We start from the raw sequence: 26,290 nt of genomic DNA, 5'->3' as shown, positions 1-26,290 counted from the left end.
GCTGAGGCTCGACGTTACACTTTTACAAAAACAATCATTAGTTAGATATAAACGGCAGTAATTGATTCAGTAGGACTCCTTATCCATGTAAACGATCATTGTGACATCTGAATTCATTAATTATCTGAAATACACTGCGTGTGCGTGTGATGTTAAATGTTTGAACCAAGGTTAACGGTTAAAGTGTCAGAGAATTGGTGGTGATTTTTTGACGTCCTCCCATGATCTGAAGTGAGCGTGCGTGTTTGTGTTGGTGAAAGTTTAAGAAATGTACAACTGTCGGTTCAGCTCTCTGGTGCTCCCTGCTGGCAGTATCACTATACTGTCCTCATGTTTCACAAAAATAGTTTGGAGAGACGTTGTCAGTTTTTGTATGTTGCTTAAATCCTCCAAAGCGGTTGGCAGTAAACATCAGGTCACGGTACGCCACGGTAGGCCACGGAGTCAATGAGCTCGAGTTGAAAAAGAAAAAGCTTACAGCACCTGGTATTCCCAGGCGGTCTCCCATCCAAGTACTAACCAGGCCCGACCCTGCTTAGCTTCCGAGATCAGACGAGATCGGGCGTGTTCAGGGTGGTATGGCCGTAAGCAATTAGTGCAGGCGCAAAACCAGGTTTTATACAGTAGCACATAAGGAGTGAGAAAGCTGCTGAGGCTCGACGTTACACTTTTACAAAAACAATCATTAGTTAGATATAAACGGCAGTAATTGATTCAGTAGGACTCCTTATCCATGTAAACGATCATTGTGACATCTGAATTCATTAATTATCTGAAATACACTGCGTGTGCGTGTGATGTTAAATGTTTGAACCAAGGTTAACGGTTAAAGTGTCAGAGAATGGGTGGTGATTTTTTGACGTCCTCCCATGATCTGAAGTGAGCGTGCGTGTTTGTGTTGGTGAAAGTTTAAGAAATGTACAACTGTCGGTTCAGCTCTCTGGTGCTCCCTGCTGGCAGTATCACTATACTGTCCTCATGTTTCACAAAAATAGTTTTGAGAGACGTTGTCAGTTTTTGTATGTTGCTTAAATCCTCCAAAGCGGTTGGCAGTAAACATCAGGTCACGGTACGCCACGGTAGGCCACGGAGTCAATGAGCTCGAGTTGAAAAAGAAAAAGCTTACAGCACCTGGTATTCCCAGGCGGTCTCCCATCCAAGTACTAACCAGGCCCGACCCTGCTTAGCTTCCGAGATCAGACGAGATCGGGCGTGTTCAGGGTGGTATGGCCGTAAGCAATTAGTGCAGGCGCAAAACCAGGTTTTATACAGTAGCACATAAGGAGTGAGAAAGCTGCTGAGGCTCGACGTTACACTTTTACAAAAACAATCATTAGTTAGATATAAACGGCAGTAATTGATTCAGTAGGACTCCTTATCCATGTAAACGATCATTGTGACATCTGAATTCATTAATTATCTGAAATACACTGCGTGTGCGTGTGATGTTAAATGTTTGAACCAAGGTTAACGGTTAAAGTGTCAGAGAATGGGTGGTGATTTTTTGACGTCCTCCCATGATCTGAAGTGAGCGTGCGTGTTTGTGTTGGTGAAAGTTTAAGAAATGTACAACTGTCGGTTCAGCTCTCTGGTGCTCCCTGCTGGCAGTATCACTATACTGTCCTCATGTTTCACAAAAATAGTTTTGAGAGACGTTGTCAGTTTTTGTATGTTGCTTAAATCCTCCAAAGCGGTTGGCAGTAAACATCAGGTCACGGTACGCCACGGTAGGCCACGGAGTCAATGAGCTCGAGTTGAAAAAGAAAAAGCTTACAGCACCTGGTATTCCCAGGCGGTCTCCCATCCAAGTACTAACCAGGCCCGACCCTGCTTAGCTTCCGAGATCAGACGAGATCGGGCGTGTTCAGGGTGGTATGGCCGTAAGCAATTAGTGCAGGCGCAAAACCAGGTTTTATACAGTAGCACATAAGGAGTGAGAAAGCTGCTGAGGCTCGACGTTACACTTTTACAAAAACAATCATTAGTTAGATATAAACGGCAGTAATTGATTCAGTAGGACTCCTTATCCATGTAAACGATCATTGTGACATCTGAATTCATTAATTATCTGAAATACACTGCGTGTGCGTGTGATGTTAAATGTTTGAACCAAGGTTAACGGTTAAAGTGTCAGAGAATGGGTGGTGATTTTTTGACGTCCTCCCATGATCTGAAGTGAGCGTGCGTGTTTGTGTTGGTGAAAGTTTAAGAAATGTACAACTGTCGGTTCAGCTCTCTGGTGCTCCCTGCTGGCAGTATCACTATACTGTCCTCATGTTTCACAAAAATAGTTTTGAGAGACGTTGTCAGTTTTTGTATGTTGCTTAAATCCTCCAAAGCGGTTGGCAGTAAACATCAGGTCACGGTACGCCACGGTAGGCCACGGAGTCAATGAGCTCGAGTTGAAAAAGAAAAAGCTTACAGCACCTGGTATTCCCAGGCGGTCTCCCATCCAAGTACTAACCAGGCCCGACCCTGCTTAGCTTCCGAGATCAGACGAGATCGGGCGTGTTCAGGGTGGTATGGCCGTAAGCAATTAGTGCAGGCGCAAAACCAGGTTTTATACAGTAGCACATAAGGAGTGAGAAAGCTGCTGAGGCTCGACGTTACACTTTTACAAAAACAATCATTAGTTAGATATAAACGGCAGTAATTGATTCAGTAGGACTCCTTATCCATGTAAACGATCATTGTGACATCTGAATTCATTAATTATCTGAAATACACTGCGTGTGCGTGTGATGTTAAATGTTTGAACCAAGGTTAACGGTTAAAGTGTCAGAGAATGGGTGGTGATTTTTTGACGTCCTCCCATGATCTGAAGTGAGCGTGCGTGTTTGTGTTGGTGAAAGTTTAAGAAATGTACAACTGTCGGTTCAGCTCTCTGGTGCTCCCTGCTGGCAGTATCACTATACTGTCCTCATGTTTCACAAAAATAGTTTTGAGAGACGTTGTCAGTTTTTGTATGTTGCTTAAATCCTCCAAAGCGGTTGGCAGTAAACATCAGGTCACGGTACGCCACGGTAGGCCACGGAGTCAATGAGCTCGAGTTGAAAAAGAAAAAGCTTACAGCACCTGGTATTCCCAGGCGGTCTCCCATCCAAGTACTAACCAGGCCCGACCCTGCTTAGCTTCCGAGATCAGACGAGATCGGGCGTGTTCAGGGTGGTATGGCCGTAAGCAATTAGTGCAGGCGCAAAACCAGGTTTTATACAGTAGCACATAAGGAGTGAGAAAGCTGCTGAGGCTCGACGTTACACTTTTACAAAAACAATCATTAGTTAGATATAAACGGCAGTAATTGATTCAGTAGGACTCCTTATCCATGTAAACGATCATTGTGACATCTGAATTCATTAATTATCTGAAATACACTGCGTGTGCGTGTGATGTTAAATGTTTGAACCAAGGTTAACGGTTAAAGTGTCAGAGAATGGGTGGTGATTTTTTGACGTCCTCCCATGATCTGAAGTGAGCGTGCGTGTTTGTGTTGGTGAAAGTTTAAGAAATGTACAACTGTCGGTTCAGCTCTCTGGTGCTCCCTGCTGGCAGTATCACTATACTGTCCTCATGTTTCACAAAAATAGTTTTGAGAGACGTTGTCAGTTTTTGTATGTTGCTTAAATCCTCCAAAGCGGTTGGCAGTAAACATCAGGTCACGGTACGCCACGGTAGGCCACGGAGTCAATGAGCTCGAGTTGAAAAAGAAAAAGCTTACAGCACCTGGTATTCCCAGGCGGTCTCCCATCCAAGTACTAACCAGGCCCGACCCTGCTTAGCTTCCGAGATCAGACGAGATCGGGCGTGTTCAGGGTGGTATGGCCGTAAGCAATTAGTGCAGGCGCAAAACCAGGTTTTATACAGTAGCACATAAGGAGTGAGAAAGCTGCTGAGGCTCGACGTTACACTTTTACAAAAACAATCATTAGTTAGATATAAACGGCAGTAATTGATTCAGTAGGACTCCTTATCCATGTAAACGATCATTGTGACATCTGAATTCATTAATTATCTGAAATACACTGCGTGTGCGTGTGATGTTAAATGTTTGAACCAAGGTTAACGGTTAAAGTGTCAGAGAATGGGTGGTGATTTTTTGACGTCCTCCCATGATCTGAAGTGAGCGTGCGTGTTTGTGTTGGTGAAAGTTTAAGAAATGTACAACTGTCGGTTCAGCTCTCTGGTGCTCCCTGCTGGCAGTATCACTATACTGTCCTCATGTTTCACAAAAATAGTTTTGAGAGACGTTGTCAGTTTTTGTATGTTGCTTAAATCCTCCAAAGCGGTTGGCAGTAAACATCAGGTCACGGTACGCCACGGTAGGCCACGGAGTCAATGAGCTCGAGTTGAAAAAGAAAAAGCTTACAGCACCTGGTATTCCCAGGCGGTCTCCCATCCAAGTACTAACCAGGCCCGACCCTGCTTAGCTTCCGAGATCAGACGAGATCGGGCGTGTTCAGGGTGGTATGGCCGTAAGCAATTAGTGCAGGCGCAAAACCAGGTTTTATACAGTAGCACATAAGGAGTGAGAAAGCTGCTGAGGCTCGACGTTACACTCTTTACAAAAACAATCATTAGTTAGATATAAACGGCAGTAATTGATTCAGTAGGACTCCTTATCCATGTAAACGATCATTGTGACATCTGAATTCATTAATTATCTGAAATACACTGCGTGTGCGTGTGATGTTAAATGTTTGAACCAAGGTTAACGGTTAAAGTGTCAGAGAATGGGTGGTGATTTTTTGACGTCCTCCCATGATCTGAAGTGAGCGTGCGTGTTTGTGTTGGTGAAAGTTTAAGAAATGTACAACTGTCGGTTCAGCTCTCTGGTGCTCCCTGCTGGCAGTATCACTATACTGTCCTCATGTTTCACAAAAATAGTTTTGAGAGACGTTGTCAGTTTTTGTATGTTGCTTAAATCCTCCAAAGCGGTTGGCAGTAAACATCAGGTCACGGTACGCCACGGTAGGCCACGGAGTCAATGAGCTCGAGTTGAAAAAGAAAAAGCTTACAGCACCTGGTATTCCCAGGCGGTCTCCCATCCAAGTACTAACCAGGCCCGACCCTGCTTAGCTTCCGAGATCAGACGAGATCGGGCGTGTTCAGGGTGGTATGGCCGTAAGCAATTAGTGCAGGCGCAAAACCAGGTTTTATACAGTAGCACATAAGGAGTGAGAAAGCTGCTGAGGCTCGACGTTACACTCTTACAAAAACAATCATTAGTTAGATATAAACGGCAGTAATTGATTCAGTAGGACTCCTTATCCATGTAAACGATCATTGTGACATCTGAATTCATTAATTATCTGAAATACACTGCGTGTGCGTGTGATGTTAAATGTTTGAACCAAGGTTAACGGTTAAAGTGTCAGAGAATGGGTGGTGATTTTTTGACGTCCTCCCATGATCTGAAGTGAGCGTGCGTGTTTGTGTTGGTGAAAGTTTAAGAAATGTACAACTGTCGGTTCAGCTCTCTGGTGCTCCCTGCTGGCAGTATCACTATACTGTCCTCATGTTTCACAAAAATAGTTTTGAGAGACGTTGTCAGTTTTTGTATGTTGCTTAAATCCTCCAAAGCGGTTGGCAGTAAACATCAGGTCACGGTACGCCACGGTAGGCCACGGAGTCAATGAGCTCGAGTTGAAAAAGAAAAAGCTTACAGCACCTGGTATTCCCAGGCGGTCTCCCATCCAAGTACTAACCAGGCCCGACCCTGCTTAGCTTCCGAGATCAGACGAGATCGGGCGTGTTCAGGGTGGTATGGCCGTAAGCAATTAGTGCAGGCGCAAAACCAGGTTTTATACAGTAGCACATAAGGAGTGAGAAAGCTGCTGAGGCTCGACGTTACACTTTACAAAAACAATCATTAGTTAGATATAAACGGCAGTAATTGATTCAGTAGGACTCCTTATCCATGTAAACGATCATTGTGACATCTGAATTCATTAATTATCTGAAATACACTGCGTGTGCGTGTGATGTTAAATGTTTGAACCAAGGTTAACGGTTAAAGTGTCAGAGAATGGGTGGTGATTTTTTGACGTCCTCCCATGATCTGAAGTGAGCGTGCGTGTTTGTGTTGGTGAAAGTTTAAGAAATGTACAACTGTCGGTTCAGCTCTCTGGTGCTCCCTGCTGGCAGTATCACTATACTGTCCTCATGTTTCACAAAAATAGTTTTGAGAGACGTTGTCAGTTTTTGTATGTTGCTTAAATCCTCCAAAGCGGTTGGCAGTAAACATCAGGTCACGGTACGCCACGGTAGGCCACGGAGTCAATGAGCTCGAGTTGAAAAAGAAAAAGCTTACAGCACCTGGTATTCCCAGGCGGTCTCCCATCCAAGTACTAACCAGGCCCGACCCTGCTTAGCTTCCGAGATCAGACGAGATCGGGCGTGTTCAGGGTGGTATGGCCGTAAGCAATTAGTGCAGGCGCAAAACCAGGTTTATACAGTAGCACATAAGGAGTGAGAAAGCTGCTGAGGCTCGACGTTACACTTTTACAAAAACAATCATTAGTTAGATATAAACGGCAGTAATTGATTCAGTAGGACTCCTTATCCATGTAAACGATCATTGTGACATCTGAATTCATTAATTATCTGAAATACACTGCGTGTGCGTGTGATGTTAAATGTTTGAACCAAGGTTAACGGTTAAAGTGTCAGAGAATGGGTGGTGATTTTTTGACGTCCTCCCATGATCTGAAGTGAGCGTGCGTGTTTGTGTTGGTGAAAGTTTAAGAAATGTACAACTGTCGGTTCAGCTCTCTGGTGCTCCCTGCTGGCAGTATCACTATACTGTCCTCATGTTTCACAAAAATAGTTTTGAGAGACGTTGTCAGTTTTTGTATGTTGCTTAAATCCTCCAAAGCGGTTGGCAGTAAACATCAGGTCACGGTACGCCACGGTAGGCCACGGAGTCAATGAGCTCGAGTTGAAAAAGAAAAAGCTTACAGCACCTGGTATTCCCAGGCGGTCTCCCATCCAAGTACTAACCAGGCCCGACCCTGCTTAGCTTCCGAGATCAGACGAGATCGGGCGTGTTCAGGGTGGTATGGCCGTAAGCAATTAGTGCAGGCGCAAAACCAGGTTTTATACAGTAGCACATAAGGAGTGAGAAAGCTGCTGAGGCTCGACGTTACACTCTTACAAAAACAATCATTAGTTAGATATAAACGGCAGTAATTGATTCAGTAGGACTCCTTATCCATGTAAACGATCATTGTGACATCTGAATTCATTAATTATCTGAAATACACTGCGTGTGCGTGTGATGTTAAATGTTTGAACCAAGGTTAACGGTTAAAGTGTCAGAGAATGGGTGGTGATTTTTTGACGTCCTCCCATGATCTGAAGTGAGCGTGCGTGTTTGTGTTGGTGAAAGTTTAAGAAATGTACAACTGTCGGTTCAGCTCTCTGGTGCTCCCTGCTGGCAGTATCACTATACTGTCCTCATGTTTCACAAAAATAGTTTTGAGAGACGTTGTCAGTTTTTGTATGTTGCTTAAATCCTCCAAAGCGGTTGGCAGTAAACATCAGGTCACGGTACGCCACGGTAGGCCACGGAGTCAATGAGCTCGAGTTGAAAAAGAAAAAGCTTACAGCACCTGGTATTCCCAGGCGGTCTCCCATCCAAGTACTAACCAGGCCCGACCCTGCTTAGCTTCCGAGATCAGACGAGATCGGGCGTGTTCAGGGTGGTATGGCCGTAAGCAATTAGTGCAGGCGCAAAACCAGGTTTTATACAGTAGCACATAAGGAGTGAGAAAGCTGCTGAGGCTCGACGTTACACTTTTACAAAAACAATCATTAGTTAGATATAAACGGCAGTAATTGATTCAGTAGGACTCCTTATCCATGTAAACGATCATTGTGACATCTGAATTCATTAATTATCTGAAATACACTGCGTGTGCGTGTGATGTTAAATGTTTGAACCAAGGTTAACGGTTAAAGTGTCAGAGAATGGGTGGTGATTTTTTGACGTCCTCCCATGATCTGAAGTGAGCGTGCGTGTTTGTGTTGGTGAAAGTTTAAGAAATGTACAACTGTCGGTTCAGCTCTCTGGTGCTCCCTGCTGGCAGTATCACTATACTGTCCTCATGTTTCACAAAAATAGTTTTGAGAGACGTTGTCAGTTTTTGTATGTTGCTTAAATCCTCCAAAGCGGTTGGCAGTAAACATCAGGTCACGGTACGCCACGGTAGGCCACGGAGTCAATGAGCTCGAGTTGAAAAAGAAAAGCTTACAGCACCTGGTATTCCCAGGCGGTCTCCCATCCAAGTACTAACCAGGCCCGACCCTGCTTAGCTTCCGAGATCAGACGAGATCGGGCGTGTTCAGGGTGGTATGGCCGTAAGCAATTAGTGCAGGCGCAAAACCAGGTTTTATACAGTAGCACATAAGGAGTGAGAAAGCTGCTGAGGCTCGACGTTACACTTTACAAAAACAATCATTAGTTAGATATAAACGGCAGTAATTGATTCAGTAGGACTCCTTATCCATGTAAACGATCATTGTGACATCTGAATTCATTAATTATCTGAAATACACTGCGTGTGCGTGTGATGTTAAATGTTTGAACCAAGGTTAACGGTTAAAGTGTCAGAGAATGGGTGGTGATTTTTTGACGTCCTCCCATGATCTGAAGTGAGCGTGCGTGTTTGTGTTGGTGAAAGTTTAAGAAATGTACAACTGTCGGTTCAGCTCTCTGGTGCTCCCTGCTGGCAGTATCACTATACTGTCCTCATGTTTCACAAAAATAGTTTTGAGAGACGTTGTCAGTTTTTGTATGTTGCTTAAATCCTCCAAAGCGGTTGGCAGTAAACATCAGGTCACGGTACGCCACGGTAGGCCACGGAGTCAATGAGCTCGAGTTGAAAAAGAAAAAGCTTACAGCACCTGGTATTCCCAGGCGGTCTCCCATCCAAGTACTAACCAGGCCCGACCCTGCTTAGCTTCCGAGATCAGACGAGATCGGGCGTGTTCAGGGTGGTATGGCCGTAAGCAATTAGTGCAGGCGCAAAACCAGGTTTTATACAGTAGCACATAAGGAGTGAGAAAGCTGCTGAGGCTCGACGTTACACTTTTACAAAAACAATCATTAGTTAGATATAAACGGCAGTAATTGATTCAGTAGGACTCCTTATCCATGTAAACGATCATTGTGACATCTGAATTCATTAATTATCTGAAATACACTGCGTGTGCGTGTGATGTTAAATGTTTGAACCAAGGTTAACGGTTAAAGTGTCAGAGAATGGGTGGTGATTTTTTGACGTCCTCCCATGATCTGAAGTGAGCGTGCGTGTTTGTGTTGGTGAAAGTTTAAGAAATGTACAACTGTCGGTTCAGCTCTCTGGTGCTCCCTGCTGGCAGTATCACTATACTGTCCTCATGTTTCACAAAAATAGTTTTGAGAGACGTTGTCAGTTTTTGTATGTTGCTTAAATCCTCCAAAGCGGTTGGCAGTAAACATCAGGTCACGGTACGCCACGGTAGGCCACGGAGTCAATGAGCTCGAGTTGAAAAAGAAAAAGCTTACAGCACCTGGTATTCCCAGGCGGTCTCCCATCCAAGTACTAACCAGGCCCGACCCTGCTTAGCTTCCGAGATCAGACGAGATCGGGCGTGTTCAGGGTGGTATGGCCGTAAGCAATTAGTGCAGGCGCAAAACCAGGTTTTATACAGTAGCACATAAGGAGTGAGAAAGCTGCTGAGGCTCGACGTTACACTTTTACAAAAACAATCATTAGTTAGATATAAACGGCAGTAATTGATTCAGTAGGACTCCTTATCCATGTAAACGATCATTGTGACATCTGAATTCATTAATTATCTGAAATACACTGCGTGTGCGTGTGATGTTAAATGTTTGAACCAAGGTTAACGGTTAAAGTGTCAGAGAATGGGTGGTGATTTTTTGACGTCCTCCCATGATCTGAAGTGAGCGTGCGTGTTTGTGTTGGTGAAAGTTTAAGAAATGTACAACTGTCGGTTCAGCTCTCTGGTGCTCCCTGCTGGCAGTATCACTATACTGTCCTCATGTTTCACAAAAATAGTTTTGAGAGACGTTGTCAGTTTTTGTATGTTGCTTAAATCCTCCAAAGCGGTTGGCAGTAAACATCAGGTCACGGTACGCCACGGTAGGCCACGGAGTCAATGAGCTCGAGTTGAAAAAGAAAAAGCTTACAGCACCTGGTATTCCCAGGCGGTCTCCCATCCAAGTACTAACCAGGCCCGACCCTGCTTAGCTTCCGAGATCAGACGAGATCGGGCGTGTTCAGGGTGGTATGGCCGTAAGCAATTAGTGCAGGCGCAAAACCAGGTTTTATACAGTAGCACATAAGGAGTGAGAAAGCTGCTGAGGCTCGACGTTACACTTTTACAAAAACAATCATTAGTTAGATATAAACGGCAGTAATTGATTCAGTAGGACTCCTTATCCATGTAAACGATCATTGTGACATCTGAATTCATTAATTATCTGAAATACACTGCGTGTGCGTGTGATGTTAAATGTTTGAACCAAGGTTAACGGTTAAAGTGTCAGAGAATGGGTGGTGATTTTTTGACGTCCTCCCATGATCTGAAGTGAGCGTGCGTGTTTGTGTTGGTGAAAGTTTAAGAAATGTACAACTGTCGGTTCAGCTCTCTGGTGCTCCCTGCTGGCAGTATCACTATACTGTCCTCATGTTTCACAAAAATAGTTTTGAGAGACGTTGTCAGTTTTTGTATGTTGCTTAAATCCTCCAAAGCGGTTGGCAGTAAACATCAGGTCACGGTACGCCACGGTAGGCCACGGAGTCAATGAGCTCGAGTTGAAAAAGAAAAAGCTTACAGCACCTGGTATTCCCAGGCGGTCTCCCATCCAAGTACTAACCAGGCCCGACCCTGCTTAGCTTCCGAGATCAGACGAGATCGGGCGTGTTCAGGGTGGTATGGCCGTAAGCAATTAGTGCAGGCGCAAAACCAGGTTTTATACAGTAGCACATAAGGAGTGAGAAAGCTGCTGAGGCTCGACGTTACACTTTTACAAAAACAATCATTAGTTAGATATAAACGGCAGTAATTGATTCAGTAGGACTCCTTATCCATGTAAACGATCATTGTGACATCTGAATTCATTAATTATCTGAAATACACTGCGTGTGCGTGTGATGTTAAATGTTTGAACCAAGGTTAACGGTTAAAGTGTCAGAGAATGGGTGGTGATTTTTTGACGTCCTCCCATGATCTGAAGTGAGCGTGCGTGTTTGTGTTGGTGAAAGTTTAAGAAATGTACAACTGTCGGTTCAGCTCTCTGGTGCTCCCTGCTGGCAGTATCACTATACTGTCCTCATGTTTCACAAAAATAGTTTTGAGAGACGTTGTCAGTTTTTGTATGTTGCTTAAATCCTCCAAAGCGGTTGGCAGTAAACATCAGGTCACGGTACGCCACGGTAGGCCACGGAGTCAATGAGCTCGAGTTGAAAAAGAAAAAGCTTACAGCACCTGGTATTCCCAGGCGGTCTCCCATCCAAGTACTAACCAGGCCCGACCCTGCTTAGCTTCCGAGATCAGACGAGATCGGGCGTGTTCAGGGTGGTATGGCCGTAAGCAATTAGTGCAGGCGCAAAACCAGGTTTTATACAGTAGCACATAAGGAGTGAGAAAGCTGCTGAGGCTCGACGTTACACTCTTACAAAAACAATCATTAGTTAGATATAAACGGCAGTAATTGATTCAGTAGGACTCCTTATCCATGTAAACGATCATTGTGACATCTGAATTCATTAATTATCTGAAATACACTGCGTGTGCGTGTGATGTTAAATGTTTGAACCAAGGTTAACGGTTAAAGTGTCAGAGAATGGGTGGTGATTTTTTGACGTCCTCCCATGATCTGAAGTGAGCGTGCGTGTTTGTGTTGGTGAAAGTTTAAGAAATGTACAACTGTCGGTTCAGCTCTCTGGTGCTCCCTGCTGGCAGTATCACTATACTGTCCTCATGTTTCACAAAAATAGTTTTGAGAGACGTTGTCAGTTTTTGTATGTTGCTTAAATCCTCCAAAGCGGTTGGCAGTAAACATCAGGTCACGGTACGCCACGGTAGGCCACGGAGTCAATGAGCTCGAGTTGAAAAAGAAAAAGCTTACAGCACCTGGTATTCCCAGGCGGTCTCCCATCCAAGTACTAACCAGGCCCGACCCTGCTTAGCTTCCGAGATCAGACGAGATCGGGCGTGTTCAGGGTGGTATGGCCGTAAGCAATTAGTGCAGGCGCAAAACCAGGTTTTATACAGTAGCACATAAGGAGTGAGAAAGCTGCTGAGGCTCGACGTTACACTTTTACAAAAACAATCATTAGTTAGATATAAACGGCAGTAATTGATTCAGTAGGACTCCTTATCCATGTAAACGATCATTGTGACATCTGAATTCATTAATTATCTGAAATACACTGCGTGTGCGTGTGATGTTAAATGTTTGAACCAAGGTTAACGGTTAAAGTGTCAGAGAATGGGTGGTGATTTTTTGACGTCCTCCCATGATCTGAAGTGAGCGTGCGTGTTTGTGTTGGTGAAAGTTTAAGAAATGTACAACTGTCGGTTCAGCTCTCTGGTGCTCCCTGCTGGCAGTATCACTATACTGTCCTCATGTTTCACAAAAATAGTTTTGAGAGACGTTGTCAGTTTTTGTATGTTGCTTAAATCCTCCAAAGCGGTTGGCAGTAAACATCAGGTCACGGTACGCCACGGTAGGCCACGGAGTCAATGAGCTCGAGTTGAAAAAGAAAAAGCTTACAGCACCTGGTATTCCCAGGCGGTCTCCCATCCAAGTACTAACCAGGCCCGACCCTGCTTAGCTTCCGAGATCAGACGAGATCGGGCGTGTTCAGGGTGGTATGGCCGTAAGCAATTAGTGCAGGCGCAAAACCAGGTTTTATACAGTAGCACATAAGGAGTGAGAAAGCTGCTGAGGCTCGACGTTACACTTTACAAAAACAATCATTAGTTAGATATAAACGGCAGTAATTGATTCAGTAGGACTCCTTATCCATGTAAACGATCATTGTGACATCTGAATTCATTAATTATCTGAAATACACTGCGTGTGCGTGTGATGTTAAATGTTTGAACCAAGGTTAACGGTTAAAGTGTCAGAGAATGGGTGGTGATTTTTTGACGTCCTCCCATGATCTGAAGTGAGCGTGCGTGTTTGTGTTGGTGAAAGTTTAAGAAATGTACAACTGTCGGTTCAGCTCTCTGGTGCTCCCTGCTGGCAGTATCACTATACTGTCCTCATGTTTCACAAAAATAGTTTTGAGAGACGTTGTCAGTTTTTGTATGTTGCTTAAATCCTCCAAAGCGGTTGGCAGTAAACATCAGGTCACGGTACGCCACGGTAGGCCACGGAGTCAATGAGCTCGAGTTGAAAAAGAAAAAGCTTACAGCACCTGGTATTCCCAGGCGGTCTCCCATCCAAGTACTAACCAGGCCCGACCCTGCTTAGCTTCCGAGATCAGACGAGATCGGGCGTGTTCAGGGTGGTATGGCCGTAAGCAATTAGTGCAGGCGCAAAACCAGGTTTTATACAGTAGCACATAAGGAGTGAGAAAGCTGCTGAGGCTCGACGTTACACTTTTACAAAAACAATCATTAGTTAGATATAAACGGCAGTAATTGATTCAGTAGGACTCCTTATCCATGTAAACGATCATTGTGACATCTGAATTCATTAATTATCTGAAATACACTGCGTGTGCGTGTGATGTTAAATGTTTGAACCAAGGTTAACGGTTAAAGTGTCAGAGAATGGGTGGTGATTTTTTGACGTCCTCCCATGATCTGAAGTGAGCGTGCGTGTTTGTGTTGGTGAAAGTTTAAGAAATGTACAACTGTCGGTTCAGCTCTCTGGTGCTCCCTGCTGGCAGTATCACTATACTGTCCTCATGTTTCACAAAAATAGTTTTGAGAGACGTTGTCAGTTTTTGTATGTTGCTTAAATCCTCCAAAGCGGTTGGCAGTAAACATCAGGTCACGGTACGCCACGGTAGGCCACGGAGTCAATGAGCTCGAGTTGAAAAAGAAAAAGCTTACAGCACCTGGTATTCCCAGGCGGTCTCCCATCCAAGTACTAACCAGGCCCGACCCTGCTTAGCTTCCGAGATCAGACGAGATCGGGCGTGTTCAGGGTGGTATGGCCGTAAGCAATTAGTGCAGGCGCAAAACCAGGTTTTATACAGTAGCACATAAGGAGTGAGAAAGCTGCTGAGGCTCGACGTTACACTTTTACAAAAACAATCATTAGTTAGATATAAACGGCAGTAATTGATTCAGTAGGACTCCTTATCCATGTAAACGATCATTGTGACATCTGAATTCATTAATTATCTGAAATACACTGCGTGTGCGTGTGATGTTAAATGTTTGAACCAAGGTTAACGGTTAAAGTGTCAGAGAATGGGTGGTGATTTTTTGACGTCCTCCCATGATCTGAAGTGAGCGTGCGTGTTTGTGTTGGTGAAAGTTTAAGAAATGTACAACTGTCGGTTCAGCTCTCTGGTGCTCCCTGCTGGCAGTATCACTATACTGTCCTCATGTTTCACAAAAATAGTTTTGAGAGACGTTGTCAGTTTTTGTATGTTGCTTAAATCCTCCAAAGCGGTTGGCAGTAAACATCAGGTCACGGTACGCCACGGTAGGCCACGGAGTCAATGAGCTCGAGTTGAAAAAGAAAAAGCTTACAGCACCTGGTATTCCCAGGCGGTCTCCCATCCAAGTACTAACCAGGCCCGACCCTGCTTAGCTTCCGAGATCAGACGAGATCGGGCGTGTTCAGGGTGGTATGGCCGTAAGCAATTAGTGCAGGCGCAAAACCAGGTTTTATACAGTAGCACATAAGGAGTGAGAAAGCTGCTGAGGCTCGACGTTACACTTTTACAAAAACAATCATTAGTTAGATATAAACGGCAGTAATTGATTCAGTAGGACTCCTTATCCATGTAAACGATCATTGTGACATCTGAATTCATTAATTATCTGAAATACACTGCGTGTGCGTGTGATGTTAAATGTTTGAACCAAGGTTAACGGTTAAAGTGTCAGAGAATGGGTGGTGATTTTTTGACGTCCTCCCATGATCTGAAGTGAGCGTGCGTGTTTGTGTTGGTGAAAGTTTAAGAAATGTACAACTGTCGGTTCAGCTCTCTGGTGCTCCCTGCTGGCAGTATCACTATACTGTCCTCATGTTTCACAAAAATAGTTTTGAGAGACGTTGTCAGTTTTTGTATGTTGCTTAAATCCTCCAAAGCGGTTGGCAGTAAACATCAGGTCACGGTACGCCACGGTAGGCCACGGAGTCAATGAGCTCGAGTTGAAAAAGAAAAAGCTTACAGCACCTGGTATTCCCAGGCGGTCTCCCATCCAAGTACTAACCAGGCCCGACCCTGCTTAGCTTCCGAGATCAGACGAGATCGGGCGTGTTCAGGGTGGTATGGCCGTAAGCAATTAGTGCAGGCGCAAAACCAGGTTTTATACAGTAGCACATAAGGAGTGAGAAAGCTGCTGAGGCTCGACGTTACACTTTACAAAAACAATCATTAGTTAGATATAAACGGCAGTAATTGATTCAGTAGGACTCCTTATCCATGTAAACGATCATTGTGACATCTGAATTCATTAATTATCTGAAATACACTGCGTGTGCGTGTGATGTTAAATGTTTGAACCAAGGTTAACGGTTAAAGTGTCAGAGAATGGGTGGTGATTTTTTGACGTCCTCCCATGATCTGAAGTGAGCGTGCGTGTTTGTGTTGGTGAAAGTTTAAGAAATGTACAACTGTCGGTTCAGCTCTCTGGTGCTCCCTGCTGGCAGTATCACTATACTGTCCTCATGTTTCACAAAAATAGTTTTGAGAGACGTTGTCAGTTTTTGTATGTTGCTTAAATCCTCCAAAGCGGTTGGCAGTAAACATCAGGTCACGGTACGCCACGGTAGGCCACGGAGTCAATGAGCTCGAGTTGAAAAAGAAAAAGCTTACAGCACCTGGTATTCCCAGGCGGTCTCCCATCCAAGTACTAACCAGGCCCGACCCTGCTTAGCTTCCGAGATCAGACGAGATCGGGCGTGTTCAGGGTGGTATGGCCGTAAGCAATTAGTGCAGGCGCAAAACCAGGTTTTATACAGTAGCACATAAGGAGTGAGAAAGCTGCTGAGGCTCGACGTTACACTCTTACAAAAACAATCATTAGTTAGATATAAACGGCAGTAATTGATTCAGTAGGACTCCTTATCCATGTAAACGATCATTGTGACATCTGAATTCATTAATTATCTGAAATACACTGCGTGTGCGTGTGATGTTAAATGTTTGAACCAAGGTTAACGGTTAAAGTGTCAGAGAATGGGTGGTGATTTTTTGACGTCCTCCCATGATCTGAAGTGAGCGTGCGTGTTTGTGTTGGTGAAAGTTTAAGAAATGTACAACTGTCGGTTCAGCTCTCTGGTGCTCCCTGCTGGCAGTATCACTATACTGTCCTCATGTTTCACAAAAATAGTTTTGAGAGACGTTGTCAGTTTTTGTATGTTGCTTAAATCCTCCAAAGCGGTTGGCAGTAAACATCAGGTCACGGTACGCCACGGTAGGCTACGGAGTCAATGAGCTCGAGTTGAAAAAGAAAAAGCTTACAGCACCTGGTATTCCCAGGCGGTCTCCCATCCAAGTACTAACCAGGCCCGACCCTGCTTAGCTTCCGAGATCAGACGAGATCGGGCGTGTTCAGGGTGGTATGGCCGTAAGCAATTAGTGCAGGCGCAAAACCAGGTTTTATACAGTAGCACATAAGGAGTGAGAAAGCTGCTGAGGCTCGACGTTACACTCTTACAAAAACAATCATTAGTTAGATATAAACGGCAGTAATTGATTCAGTAGGACTCCTTATCCATGTAAACGATCATTGTGACATCTGAATTCATTAATTATCTGAAATACACTGCGTGTGCGTGTGATGTTAAATGTTTGAACCAAGGTTAACGGTTAAAGTGTCAGAGAATGGGTGGTGATTTTTTGACGTCCTCCCATGATCTGTGGGGTGTTCCACAAAGCCGGTTTTATCACATAACCGGGTAAGTGAACCCAGGGTTTTCGGTAACCCTAGGTTTTCCGTTCCAAAAGGATCACGGTATGTTAGTTGCTATAGCAACATATGCTCTGAATCAAACCTGCCGGTTTTATCACATAACCGGGTAAGTTAACCCAGGGTTTGCGGTAACCCGAGGTTTTCCGTTCCAAAAGGATCAAGGTATCTTAGTTGCTATAGCAACATATGCTCTGAATCAAACCTGGTCGGAGCAGGTTTTGCGCAGGTTAAGTTAAAAGATAACCCGGTTTTGCTCAGGGTATTTAAACCCGCGTTCACCACAGCTTTTACGTGATCACAATGGCATGCCCTTTTGACGAGAGGCCGATTGATATCGGAGCGCAAATAATTCGTGCCATTCACAGAGAGAGATTAATTAGACCACGGCTCGACATATTGTCCTTTCCGGAGGACTTTTTGCTGGAGAGATATCGTTTTTCACGTGATTCTTTGCTTTATTTAAATAACCTTCTCCAACCATACATTGCAAATGTGACCAATCGTGGATCTGCCCTCAGTCCACTCCAAACAATTTGCACAGCTCTCCGTTTTTTTTGCGACGGGAAGCTTTTTGTACAGCGTAGGAGATGCTGAGCACATAGGCAAAGCCACGGTCTGCCGCTCAGTACGTAAAGTCTGTCTTGCGCTGAAGCGGTTGTTGCGGAACTTCATCGTATTTCCAGGCCATAAACCCACGAGACGCATGAAAATGGAGTTTCACCAACTTGCAGGTCAGCATTATCTACTTACGTGTTCCCAAATGGCACCGAAATTACCCTCGTTGACTTTTCATCTGGGTGTTTTATTTCAGGATTTCCAAATGTAATTGGGTGCATTGATGGCACACAAGTGCCCATACTGGCCCCATCTATAAATGAGGCAGATTATGTGAACAGGAAAGGCTATCACAGTATAAATGTTCAGGTAAGTGTACACTGCCTATATTGGATATTTCCAATATCTCCATGGTTTGTTAATCGCTGTCGATCTTTTTCTTTTATCACTAGATGATATGTGATGCTTCCCACATGATCACCAATGTAGAGGCAAAATGGCCTGGTTCAGTCCACGATGCAAGGATGTATCGTGAATCCAATTTGAGCCGTAAATTTCAAGAGGGTGAGTTGCATTCTGAACATATCATAGATCTCATATAATTGTGCTTGTGCAAGATAGCTCAAAGTTTGTATTTGATCGCAGGGCAATTCGATGGGTGGATCCTAGGAGATCGAGGGTATCCATGCCTCCCGACGCTCATCACCCCGTACCCTAATCCCGCTCCTGGACCACAGACTACATTAAACCGGGCACACAGCAGAACCCGCGTTAAGATTGAAAACACATTCGGGATATTGAAGTCCAGATTTCAATGCCTACGTGGACTAAGGGTTTGTCCGGAACGGGCATGCGACATTATTGTTGCATGCGCCGTCCTCCACAATATCGCCACCCTGCGCAAAGAGATGCCTCCCCCCTTTGACCCGTTCCTCGAGGAGGAACACATTCCCCAAATGGATTCAAGGGCTGGACAAAGGATGCGGGAACACATTTGCCAAAATCACTTCAATTAAAAAAAAAAAAACACCCAACACTGTTTTTATCAATCATTTTTATTCTTTAGTTGCTGAGGGAGGAAAAATAATATAATTAGACATTGAATAGCAATATCATGTCCGCGTTGAATTTCTGCCCAACCTCCTTTTTTTACCTCTATCAGCAGCTTCGTGTACTCCATTTGCAAATCAGCCTTAGCGATTTCCCGCTGAAGATGAAGTCGATATAATTCTTTAGTAGTCAACTGAAATAGAGGAAAATATTGTTTTACATTCAAGCGACATACTTGGCCAATAAATTAAGTGAGTAGCCTAGGATATGTCTTACATGCTGATATTGCGACCCTGATGTACCCGCCGCTTCCTCGACCACAGTCTGTTAAGAGACAAGTGAGTTGAGAACACTGTTAGTTTGGTTGAATCGTCAATAATGACTTGGAACTGGCAAGAAAAAGCGAGGCCTATACCTCAGTTCTTTCAGACCCATCCATGGCAATATTTTCATCGGCCTCCTGTCATACAAAGAGCAAATATAGGCCTATTGGCTGAGTATTTTGAGATGCGCTTACAACAGAAATGTAAAAAAAAAAAACCAGGCCTACCGGACTTGCATAAACTGGAGGATTCGTAGCCGGCTCGATTAAAAGCAATACTCCGTCTTGATCTGTGAAGTTGATTAATTAGTCACGTTTAGGAATAGAGCCACATAGGCCTATACAGCAGGCATACAACAAACATGGGGTTTTCTACCCAGCTACAAAATAACATTTGGAACATTTGCGCTATGACACACACACGGCTTGCATGCGTTCGCATACAAAAAATGAAATAACAAAAAAACCTACATTCAACCAGTGGGTTGACAGTGGACGGAGATGGCCCCGGACTCTCGGAGGAGGTACCTCCAGGTATCCCCTCCATGCCAGGGCGCCCTGCATTAATGGTTAGAGCCAGCTCCTCAACCGTGGTGAAGGTAATTGGAGGGCCCGATCCAGTCTGCCGACTGTCGGCCCTCTTACGATTGGCTTTAAAAATAAAAAAATGGGCTATTAAAATACAGGAGCAGTGACAAATAGGCCTATGATATGACAAATATGTAGGACGATGGTGGGAAAAGCTTACCAGCTTGTATAACGTTTTTGTATTTCATTTTACTTGTTCCCGAGTTCGTTTGGGGGCCGTCGGATTACATCTTTATAGATAACAGATTATGGAATGTTAAGAAAGCTTAACTGAGATAGGTAATGAATGGATTCAGTTCAAATATTTAGGATAGTGCTTTTACCATGACACTTACGAATTTACGCGGTCAGCTATCCTCTGCCAGGCTTTATTTCTCATTATGGAAGATGCTTTAGTGTTGCATTTCCTCATTATCACTCCCTTTTCCTCATCGTAACTCTCCAGGAGAACCTGGAGGTCGAGATCTGAGAAATATGCGGCCCGTTTCGCCATATTGATCGGTAATTCCATGATCCATACATCACGTCTTTATAGGTTTGGCGTGGACGCGCACAACCCTGTGTTAACCAACCGCGAGGTGATTGAACTAATGCATAACCGCTGCTGTGGAACCGAAAACTCTGGGTTGGTCGGCACAGGGTCAATCACCCTAGAGTTCAGCGTTAACTCAGTGTTTGTTTAACCTCCGTTCGTGGAACACCCCTCTGAAGTGAGCGTGCGTGTTTGTGTTGGTGAAAGTTTAAGAAATGTACAACTGTCGGTTCAGCTCTCTGGTGCTCCCTGCTGGCAGTATCACTATACTGTCCTCATGTTTCACAAAAATAGTTTTGAGAGACGTTGTCAGTTTTTGTATGTTGCTTAAATCCTCCAAAGCGGTTGGCAGTAAACATCAGGTCACGGTACGCCACGGTAGGCCACGGAGTCAATGAGCTCGAGTTGAAAAAGAAAAAGCTTACAGCACCTGGTATTCCCAGGCGGTCTCCCATCCAAGTACTAACCAGGCCCGACCCTGCTTAGCTTCCGAGATCAGACGAGATCGGGCGTGTTCAGGGTGGTATGGCCGTAAGCAATTAGTGCAGGCGCAAAACCAGGTTTTATACAGTAGCACATAAGGAGTGAGAAAGCTGCTGAGGCTCGACGTTACACTTTTACAAAAACAATCATTAGTTAGATATAAACGGCAGTAATTGATTCAGTAGGACTCCTTATCCATGTAAACCATCATTGTGACATCTGAATTCATTAATTATCTGAAATACACTGCGTGTGCGTGTGATGTTAAATGTTTGAACCAAGGTTAACGGTTAAAGTGTCAGAGAATGGGTGGTGATTTTTTGACGTCCTCCCATGATCTGAAGTGAGCGTGCGTGTTTGTGTTGGTGAAAGTTTAAGAAATGTACAACTGTCGGTTCAGCTCTCTGGTGCTCCCTGCTGGCAGTATCACTATACTGTCCTCATGTTTCACAAAAATACTTTTGAGAGACGTTGTCAGTTTTTGTATGTTGCTTAAATCCTCCAAAGCGGTTGGCAGTAAACATCAGGTCACGGTACGCCACGGTAGGCCACGGAGTCAATGAGCTCGAGTTGAAAAAGAAATAGCTTACAGCACCTGGTATTCCCAGGCGGTCTCCCATCCAAGTACTAACCAGGCCCGACCCTGCTTAGCATCCGAGATCAGACGAGATCGGGCGTGTTCAGGGTGGTATGGCCGTAAGCATTTAGTGCAGGCGCAAAACCAGGTTTTATACAGTAGCACATAAGGAGTGAGAAAGCTGCTGAGGCTTGACGTTACACTTTTACAAAAACAATCATTAGTTAGATATAAACGGCAGTAATTGATTCAGTAGGACTCCTTATCCGTGTAAACGATCATTGTGACATCTGAATTCATTAATTATCTGAAATACACTGCGTGTGCGTGTGATGTTAAATGTTTGAACCAAGGTTAACGGTTAAAGTGTCAGAGAATGGGTGGTGATTTTTTGACGTCCTCCCATGATCTGAAGTGAGCGTGCGTGTTTGTGTTGGTGAAAGTTTAAGAAATGTACAACTGTCGGTTCAGCTCTCTGGTGCTCCCTGCTGGCAGTATCACTATACTGTCCTCATGTTTCACAAAAATAGTTTTGAGAGACGTTGTCAGTTTTTGTATGTTGCTTAAATCCTCCAAAGCGGTTGGCAGTAAACATCAGGTCACGGTACGCCACGTTAGGCCACGGAGTCAATGAGCTCGAGTTGAAAAAGAAAAAGCTTACAGCACCTGGTATTCCCAGGTGGTCTCCCATCCAAGTACTAACCAGGCCCAACCCTGCTTAGCTTCCGAGATCAGACGAGATCGGGCATGTTCAGGGTGGTATGGCCGAAGCAATTAGTTCAGGCGCAAAACCAGGTTTTATACAGTAGCACATAAGGAGTGAGAAAGCTGCTGAGGCTCGACGTTACACTTTTACAAAAACAATCATTAGTTAGATATAAACGGCAGTAATTGATTCAGTAGGACTCCTTATCCATGTAAACGATCATTGTGACATCTGAATTCATTAATTATCTGAAATACACTGCGTGTGCGTGTGATGTTAAATGTTTGAACCAAGGTTAACGGTTAAAGTGTCAGAGAATGGGTGGTGATTTTTTGACGTCCTCCCATGATCTGAAGTGAGCGTGCGTGTTTGTGTTGGTGAAAGTTTAAGAAATGTACAACTGTCGTTTCAGCTCTCTGGTGCTCCCTGCTGGCAGTATCACTATACTGTCCTCATGTTTCACAAAAATAGTTTTGAGAGACGTTGTCAGTTTTTGTATGTTGCTTAAATCCTCCAAAGCGGTTGGCAGTAAACATCAGGTCACGGTACGCCACGGTAGGCCACGGAGGCAATGAGCTCGAGTTGAAAAAGAAAAAGCTTACCGCACCTGGTATTCCCAGGCGGTCTCCCAGGCAGTCTCCCATCCAAGTACTAACCAGGCCCGACCCTGCTTAGCTTCCGAGATCAGACGAGATCGGGCGTGTTCAGGGTGGTATGGCCGTAAGGAATTAGTGCAGGCGCAAAACCAGGTTTTATACAGTAGCACATAAGGAGTGAGAAAGCTGCTGAGGCTCGACGTTACACTCTTACAAAAACAATCATTAGTTTGATATAAACGGCAGTAATTGATTCAGTAGGACTCCTTATCCATGTAAACCATCATTGTGACATCTGAATTCATTAATTATCTGAAATACACTGCGTGTGCGTGTGATGTTAAATGTTTGAACCAAGGTTAACGGTTAAAGTGTCAGAGAATGGGTGGTGATTTTTTGACGTCCTCCCATGATCTGAAGTGAGCGTGCGTGTTTGTGTTGGTGAAAGTTTAAGAAATGTACAACTGTCGGTTCAGCTCTCTGGTGCTCCCTGCTGGCAGTATCACCATACTGTCCTCATGTTTCACAAAAATAGTTTTGAGAGACGTTGTCAGTTTTTGTATGTTGCTTAAATCCTCCAAAGCGGTTGGCAGTAAACATCAGGTCACGGTACGCCACGGTAGGCCACGGAGTCAATGAGCTCGAGTTGAAAAAGAAATAGCTTACAGCACCTGGTATTCCCAGGCGGTCTCCCATCCAAGTACTAACCAGGCCCGACCCTGCTTAGCATCCGAGATCAGACGAGATCGGGCGTGTTCAGGGTGGTATGACCGTAAGCATTAGTGCAGGCGCAAAACCAGGTTTTATACAGTAGCACATAAGGAGTGAGAAAGCTGCTGAGGCTTGACGTTACACTTTTACAAAAACAATCATTAGTTAGATATAAACGGCAGTAATTGATTCAGTAGGACTCCTTATCCATGTAAACGATCATTGTGACATCTGAATTCATTAATTATCTGAAATACACTGCGTGTGCGTGTGATGTTAAATGTTTGAACCAAGGTTAACGGTTAAAGTGTCAGAGAATGGGTGGTGATTTTTTGACGTCCTCCCATGATCTGAAGTGAGCGTGCGTGTTTGTGTTGGTGAAAGTTTAAGAAATGTACAACTGTCGGTTCAGCTCTCTGGTGCTCCCTGCTGGCAGTATCACTATACTGTCCTCATGTTTCACAAAAATAGTTTTGAGAGACGTTGTCAGTTTTTGTATGTTGCTTAAATCCTCCAAAGCGGTTGGCAGTAAACATCAGGTCACGGTACGCCACGGTAGGCCACGGAGGCAATGAGCTCGAGTTGAAAAAGAAAAAGCTTACCGCACCTGTTATTCCCAGGCGGTCTCCCAGGCTGTCTCCCATCCAAGTACTAACCAGGCCCGACCCTGCTTAGCTTCCGAGATCAGACGAGATCGGGAGTGTTCAGGGTGGTATGGCCGTAAACAATTAGTGCAGGCGCAAAACCAGGTTTTATACAGTAGCACATAAGGAGTGAGAAAGCTGCTGAGGCTCGACGTTACACTTTTACAAAAACAATCATTAGTTAGATATAAACGGCAGTAATTGATTCAGTAGGACTCCTTATCCATGTAAAGGACCATTGTGACATCTGAATTCATTAATTATCTGAAATACACTGCGTGTGCGTGTGATGTTAAATGTTTGAACCAAGGTTAACGGTTAAAGTGTCAGAGAATGGGTGGTGATTTTTTGACGTCCTCCCATGATCTGAAGTGAGCGTGCGTGTTTGTGTTGGTGAAAGTTTAAGAAATGTACAACTGTCGGTTCAGCTCTCTGGTGCTCCCTGCTGGCAGTATCACTATACTGTCCTCATGTTTCACAAAAATAGTTTTGAGAGACGTTGTCAGTTTTTGTATGTTGCTTAAATCCTCCAAAGCGGTTGGCAGTAAACATCAGGTCACGGTACGCCACGGAGTCAATGAGCTCGAGTTGAAAAAGAAAAAGCTTACAGCACCTGGTATTCCCAGGAGGTCTCCCATCCAAGTACTAACCAGCCCCGACCCTGCTTAGTTTCCGAGATCAGACGAGATCGGGCGTGTTCAGGGTGGTATGGCCGTAAGCAATTAGTGCAGGCGCAAAACCAGGTTTTATACAGTAGCACATAAGGAGTGAGAAAGCTGCTGAGGCTCGACGTTACACTCTTACAAAAACAATCATTTGTTAGATATAAACGGCAGTAATTGATTCAGTAGAACTCCTTATCCATGTAAACGATCATTGTGACATCTGAATTCATTAATTATCTGAAATACACTGCGTGTGCGTGTGATGTTAAATGTTTGAACCAAGGTTAACGGTTAAAGTGTCAGAGAATGGGTGGTGATTTTTTGACGTCCTCCCATGATCTGAAGTGAGCGTGCGTGTTTGTGTTGGTGAAAGTTTAAGAAATGTACAACTGTCGGTTCAGCTCTCTGGTGCTCCCTGCTGGCAGTATCACTATACTGTCCTCATGTTTCACAAAAATAGTTTTGAGAGACGTTGTCAGTTTTTGTATGTTGCTTAAATCCTCCAAAGCGGTTGGCAGTAAACATCAGGTCACGGTACGCCACGGTAGGCCACGGAGTCAATGAGCTCGAGTTGAAAAAGAAAATGCTTACAGCACCTGGTATTCCCAGGCGGTCTCCCATCCAAGTACTAACCAGGCCCGACCCTGCTTAGCTTCCGAGATCAGACGAGATCGGGCGTGTTCAGGGTGGTATGGCCGTAAGCAAATAGTGAAGGCGCAAAACCAGGTTTTATACAGTAGCACATAAGGAGTGAGAAAGCTGCTGAGGCTCGACGTTACACTCTTACAAAAACAATCATTAGTTAGATATAAACGGCACTAATTGATTCAGTAGGACTCCTTATCCATGTAAACGATCATTGTGACATCTGAATTCATTAATTATCTGAAATACACTGCGTGTGCGTGTGATGTTAAATGTTTGAACCAAGGTTAACGGTTAAAGTGTCAGAGAATGGGTGGTGATTTTTTGACGTCCTCCCATGATCTGAAGTGAGCGTGCGTGTTTGTGTTGGTGAAAGTTTAAGAAATGTACAACTGTCGGTTCAGCTCTCTGGTGCTCCCTGCTGGCAGTATCACTATACTGTCCTCATGTTTCACAAAAATAGTTTTGAGAGACGTTGTCAGTTTTTGTATGTTGCTTAAATCCTCCAAAGCGGTTGGCAGTAAACATCAGGTCACGGTACGCCACGGTAGGCCACGGAGGCAATGAGCTCGAGTTGAAAAAGAAAAAACTTACAGCACCTGGTATTCCCAGGCGGTCTCCCATCCAAGTACTAACCAGGCCCGACCCTGCTTAGTTTCCGAGATCAGACGAGATCCGGCGTGTTCAGGGTGGTATGGCCGTAAGCAATTAGTGCAGGCGCAAAACCAGGTTTTATACAGTAGCACATAAGGAGTGAGAAAGCTGCTGAGGCTCGACGTTACACTCTTACAAAAACAATCATTAGTTAGATATAAACGGCAGTAATTGATTCAGTAGAACTCCTTATCCATGTAAACGATCATTGTGACATCTCATCTCATCTCATTTTCTTCCGCTTATCCGGGGTCGGGTCGCGGGGGGAGCAGCTCAAGCAGGGGGCCCCAGACTTCCCTTTCCCGGGCCACATTGACCAACTCTGACGGGGGGATCCCGAGGCGTTCCCAGGCCAGTGTTGAGATATAATCTCTCCACCTAGTCCTGGGTCTTCCCCGAGGTCTCCTCCCCACTGGACGTGCCTGAAACACCTCCCAA

General features: G+C 44.5%; 1 protein-coding gene, 33 non-coding genes and 2 pseudogenes across 34 annotated transcripts; 1 reads left to right on the top strand and 35 right to left on the bottom strand.

Annotated features, from left to right (window-relative positions):
• Positions 1-471: 471 nt before the first annotated feature.
• Positions 472-590, bottom strand: LOC130398852 (5S ribosomal RNA). The gene has a single exon (XR_008901400.1). It is a non-coding gene; the product is annotated as a 5S ribosomal RNA (ribosomal RNA).
• Positions 591-1,119: 529 nt separating this feature from the next.
• LOC130398850 (5S ribosomal RNA) lies at positions 1,120-1,238 on the bottom strand. Its single transcript, XR_008901398.1, has one exon. It is a non-coding gene; the product is annotated as a 5S ribosomal RNA (ribosomal RNA).
• A 529-nt stretch (positions 1,239-1,767) lies between these two features.
• Positions 1,768-1,886, bottom strand: LOC130398849 (5S ribosomal RNA). The gene has a single exon (XR_008901397.1). It is a non-coding gene; the product is annotated as a 5S ribosomal RNA (ribosomal RNA).
• Positions 1,887-2,415: 529 nt separating this feature from the next.
• Positions 2,416-2,534, bottom strand: LOC130398848 (5S ribosomal RNA). The gene has a single exon (XR_008901396.1). It is a non-coding gene; the product is annotated as a 5S ribosomal RNA (ribosomal RNA).
• Positions 2,535-3,063: 529 nt separating this feature from the next.
• LOC130398847 (5S ribosomal RNA) lies at positions 3,064-3,182 on the bottom strand. The gene has a single exon (XR_008901395.1). It is a non-coding gene; the product is annotated as a 5S ribosomal RNA (ribosomal RNA).
• A 529-nt stretch (positions 3,183-3,711) lies between these two features.
• Positions 3,712-3,830, bottom strand: LOC130398846 (5S ribosomal RNA). The gene has a single exon (XR_008901394.1). It is a non-coding gene; the product is annotated as a 5S ribosomal RNA (ribosomal RNA).
• Positions 3,831-4,359: 529 nt separating this feature from the next.
• On the bottom strand, positions 4,360-4,478 carry LOC130398845 (5S ribosomal RNA). Its single transcript, XR_008901393.1, has one exon. It is a non-coding gene; the product is annotated as a 5S ribosomal RNA (ribosomal RNA).
• Positions 4,479-5,008: 530 nt separating this feature from the next.
• Positions 5,009-5,127, bottom strand: LOC130398844 (5S ribosomal RNA). Its single transcript, XR_008901392.1, has one exon. It is a non-coding gene; the product is annotated as a 5S ribosomal RNA (ribosomal RNA).
• Positions 5,128-5,656: 529 nt separating this feature from the next.
• Positions 5,657-5,775, bottom strand: LOC130398843 (5S ribosomal RNA). The gene has a single exon (XR_008901391.1). It is a non-coding gene; the product is annotated as a 5S ribosomal RNA (ribosomal RNA).
• A 528-nt stretch (positions 5,776-6,303) lies between these two features.
• LOC130398842 (5S ribosomal RNA) lies at positions 6,304-6,422 on the bottom strand. The gene has a single exon (XR_008901390.1). It is a non-coding gene; the product is annotated as a 5S ribosomal RNA (ribosomal RNA).
• Positions 6,423-6,950: 528 nt separating this feature from the next.
• LOC130398841 (5S ribosomal RNA) lies at positions 6,951-7,069 on the bottom strand. The gene has a single exon (XR_008901389.1). It is a non-coding gene; the product is annotated as a 5S ribosomal RNA (ribosomal RNA).
• Positions 7,070-7,598: 529 nt separating this feature from the next.
• Positions 7,599-7,717, bottom strand: LOC130398839 (5S ribosomal RNA). Its single transcript, XR_008901387.1, has one exon. It is a non-coding gene; the product is annotated as a 5S ribosomal RNA (ribosomal RNA).
• Positions 7,718-8,245: 528 nt separating this feature from the next.
• On the bottom strand, positions 8,246-8,364 carry LOC130398838 (5S ribosomal RNA). Its single transcript, XR_008901386.1, has one exon. It is a non-coding gene; the product is annotated as a 5S ribosomal RNA (ribosomal RNA).
• A 528-nt stretch (positions 8,365-8,892) lies between these two features.
• Positions 8,893-9,011, bottom strand: LOC130398836 (5S ribosomal RNA). The gene has a single exon (XR_008901385.1). It is a non-coding gene; the product is annotated as a 5S ribosomal RNA (ribosomal RNA).
• A 529-nt stretch (positions 9,012-9,540) lies between these two features.
• LOC130398835 (5S ribosomal RNA) lies at positions 9,541-9,659 on the bottom strand. The gene has a single exon (XR_008901384.1). It is a non-coding gene; the product is annotated as a 5S ribosomal RNA (ribosomal RNA).
• Positions 9,660-10,188: 529 nt separating this feature from the next.
• LOC130398834 (5S ribosomal RNA) lies at positions 10,189-10,307 on the bottom strand. Its single transcript, XR_008901383.1, has one exon. It is a non-coding gene; the product is annotated as a 5S ribosomal RNA (ribosomal RNA).
• A 529-nt stretch (positions 10,308-10,836) lies between these two features.
• On the bottom strand, positions 10,837-10,955 carry LOC130398833 (5S ribosomal RNA). Its single transcript, XR_008901382.1, has one exon. It is a non-coding gene; the product is annotated as a 5S ribosomal RNA (ribosomal RNA).
• Positions 10,956-11,484: 529 nt separating this feature from the next.
• Positions 11,485-11,603, bottom strand: LOC130398832 (5S ribosomal RNA). The gene has a single exon (XR_008901381.1). It is a non-coding gene; the product is annotated as a 5S ribosomal RNA (ribosomal RNA).
• Positions 11,604-12,132: 529 nt separating this feature from the next.
• On the bottom strand, positions 12,133-12,251 carry LOC130398831 (5S ribosomal RNA). Its single transcript, XR_008901380.1, has one exon. It is a non-coding gene; the product is annotated as a 5S ribosomal RNA (ribosomal RNA).
• Positions 12,252-12,780: 529 nt separating this feature from the next.
• Positions 12,781-12,899, bottom strand: LOC130398830 (5S ribosomal RNA). Its single transcript, XR_008901379.1, has one exon. It is a non-coding gene; the product is annotated as a 5S ribosomal RNA (ribosomal RNA).
• Positions 12,900-13,427: 528 nt separating this feature from the next.
• Positions 13,428-13,546, bottom strand: LOC130398829 (5S ribosomal RNA). The gene has a single exon (XR_008901378.1). It is a non-coding gene; the product is annotated as a 5S ribosomal RNA (ribosomal RNA).
• Positions 13,547-14,075: 529 nt separating this feature from the next.
• On the bottom strand, positions 14,076-14,194 carry LOC130398827 (5S ribosomal RNA). The gene has a single exon (XR_008901376.1). It is a non-coding gene; the product is annotated as a 5S ribosomal RNA (ribosomal RNA).
• Positions 14,195-14,723: 529 nt separating this feature from the next.
• Positions 14,724-14,842, bottom strand: LOC130398826 (5S ribosomal RNA). The gene has a single exon (XR_008901375.1). It is a non-coding gene; the product is annotated as a 5S ribosomal RNA (ribosomal RNA).
• Positions 14,843-15,371: 529 nt separating this feature from the next.
• Positions 15,372-15,490, bottom strand: LOC130398825 (5S ribosomal RNA). The gene has a single exon (XR_008901374.1). It is a non-coding gene; the product is annotated as a 5S ribosomal RNA (ribosomal RNA).
• A 528-nt stretch (positions 15,491-16,018) lies between these two features.
• LOC130398824 (5S ribosomal RNA) lies at positions 16,019-16,137 on the bottom strand. The gene has a single exon (XR_008901373.1). It is a non-coding gene; the product is annotated as a 5S ribosomal RNA (ribosomal RNA).
• A 529-nt stretch (positions 16,138-16,666) lies between these two features.
• On the bottom strand, positions 16,667-16,785 carry LOC130398823 (5S ribosomal RNA). Its single transcript, XR_008901372.1, has one exon. It is a non-coding gene; the product is annotated as a 5S ribosomal RNA (ribosomal RNA).
• A 296-nt stretch (positions 16,786-17,081) lies between these two features.
• On the top strand, positions 17,082-18,927 carry LOC130393346 (putative nuclease HARBI1). Its single transcript, XM_056604013.1, has 4 exons — positions 17,082-17,855; positions 17,936-18,048; positions 18,132-18,243; positions 18,325-18,927. The coding sequence occupies exons 1-4, from the start codon at positions 17,828-17,830 to the stop codon at positions 18,693-18,695; spliced, it is 624 nt and encodes a 207-aa protein (XP_056459988.1). The 5' UTR covers positions 17,082-17,827; the 3' UTR covers positions 18,696-18,927.
• A 1,662-nt stretch (positions 18,928-20,589) lies between these two features.
• Positions 20,590-20,708, bottom strand: LOC130398822 (5S ribosomal RNA). The gene has a single exon (XR_008901371.1). It is a non-coding gene; the product is annotated as a 5S ribosomal RNA (ribosomal RNA).
• Positions 20,709-21,237: 529 nt separating this feature from the next.
• Positions 21,238-21,356, bottom strand: LOC130400228 (5S ribosomal RNA). Its single transcript, XR_008902704.1, has one exon. It is a non-coding gene; the product is annotated as a 5S ribosomal RNA (ribosomal RNA).
• A 529-nt stretch (positions 21,357-21,885) lies between these two features.
• LOC130395052 (5S ribosomal RNA) lies at positions 21,886-22,003 on the bottom strand. Its single transcript, XR_008898152.1, has one exon. It is a non-coding gene; the product is annotated as a 5S ribosomal RNA (ribosomal RNA).
• A 529-nt stretch (positions 22,004-22,532) lies between these two features.
• LOC130395930 (5S ribosomal RNA) lies at positions 22,533-22,663 on the bottom strand (annotated as a pseudogene).
• Positions 22,664-23,192: 529 nt separating this feature from the next.
• On the bottom strand, positions 23,193-23,311 carry LOC130400558 (5S ribosomal RNA). The gene has a single exon (XR_008903038.1). It is a non-coding gene; the product is annotated as a 5S ribosomal RNA (ribosomal RNA).
• Positions 23,312-23,839: 528 nt separating this feature from the next.
• Positions 23,840-23,970, bottom strand: LOC130395964 (5S ribosomal RNA; annotated as a pseudogene).
• A 519-nt stretch (positions 23,971-24,489) lies between these two features.
• Positions 24,490-24,608, bottom strand: LOC130394915 (5S ribosomal RNA). The gene has a single exon (XR_008898027.1). It is a non-coding gene; the product is annotated as a 5S ribosomal RNA (ribosomal RNA).
• A 529-nt stretch (positions 24,609-25,137) lies between these two features.
• LOC130399606 (5S ribosomal RNA) lies at positions 25,138-25,256 on the bottom strand. Its single transcript, XR_008902112.1, has one exon. It is a non-coding gene; the product is annotated as a 5S ribosomal RNA (ribosomal RNA).
• Positions 25,257-25,785: 529 nt separating this feature from the next.
• LOC130395104 (5S ribosomal RNA) lies at positions 25,786-25,904 on the bottom strand. The gene has a single exon (XR_008898199.1). It is a non-coding gene; the product is annotated as a 5S ribosomal RNA (ribosomal RNA).
• Between the last annotated feature and the right edge of the window lie 386 nt (positions 25,905-26,290).

The sequence above is a fragment of the Gadus chalcogrammus genome, chromosome 12 (assembly GCF_026213295.1).
Source record: "Gadus chalcogrammus isolate NIFS_2021 chromosome 12, NIFS_Gcha_1.0, whole genome shotgun sequence".
In the NCBI taxonomy this organism is placed as follows: domain Eukaryota; kingdom Metazoa; phylum Chordata; class Actinopteri; order Gadiformes; family Gadidae; genus Gadus; species Gadus chalcogrammus.
This window is presented reverse-complemented; position numbering and strand designations above follow the sequence as displayed.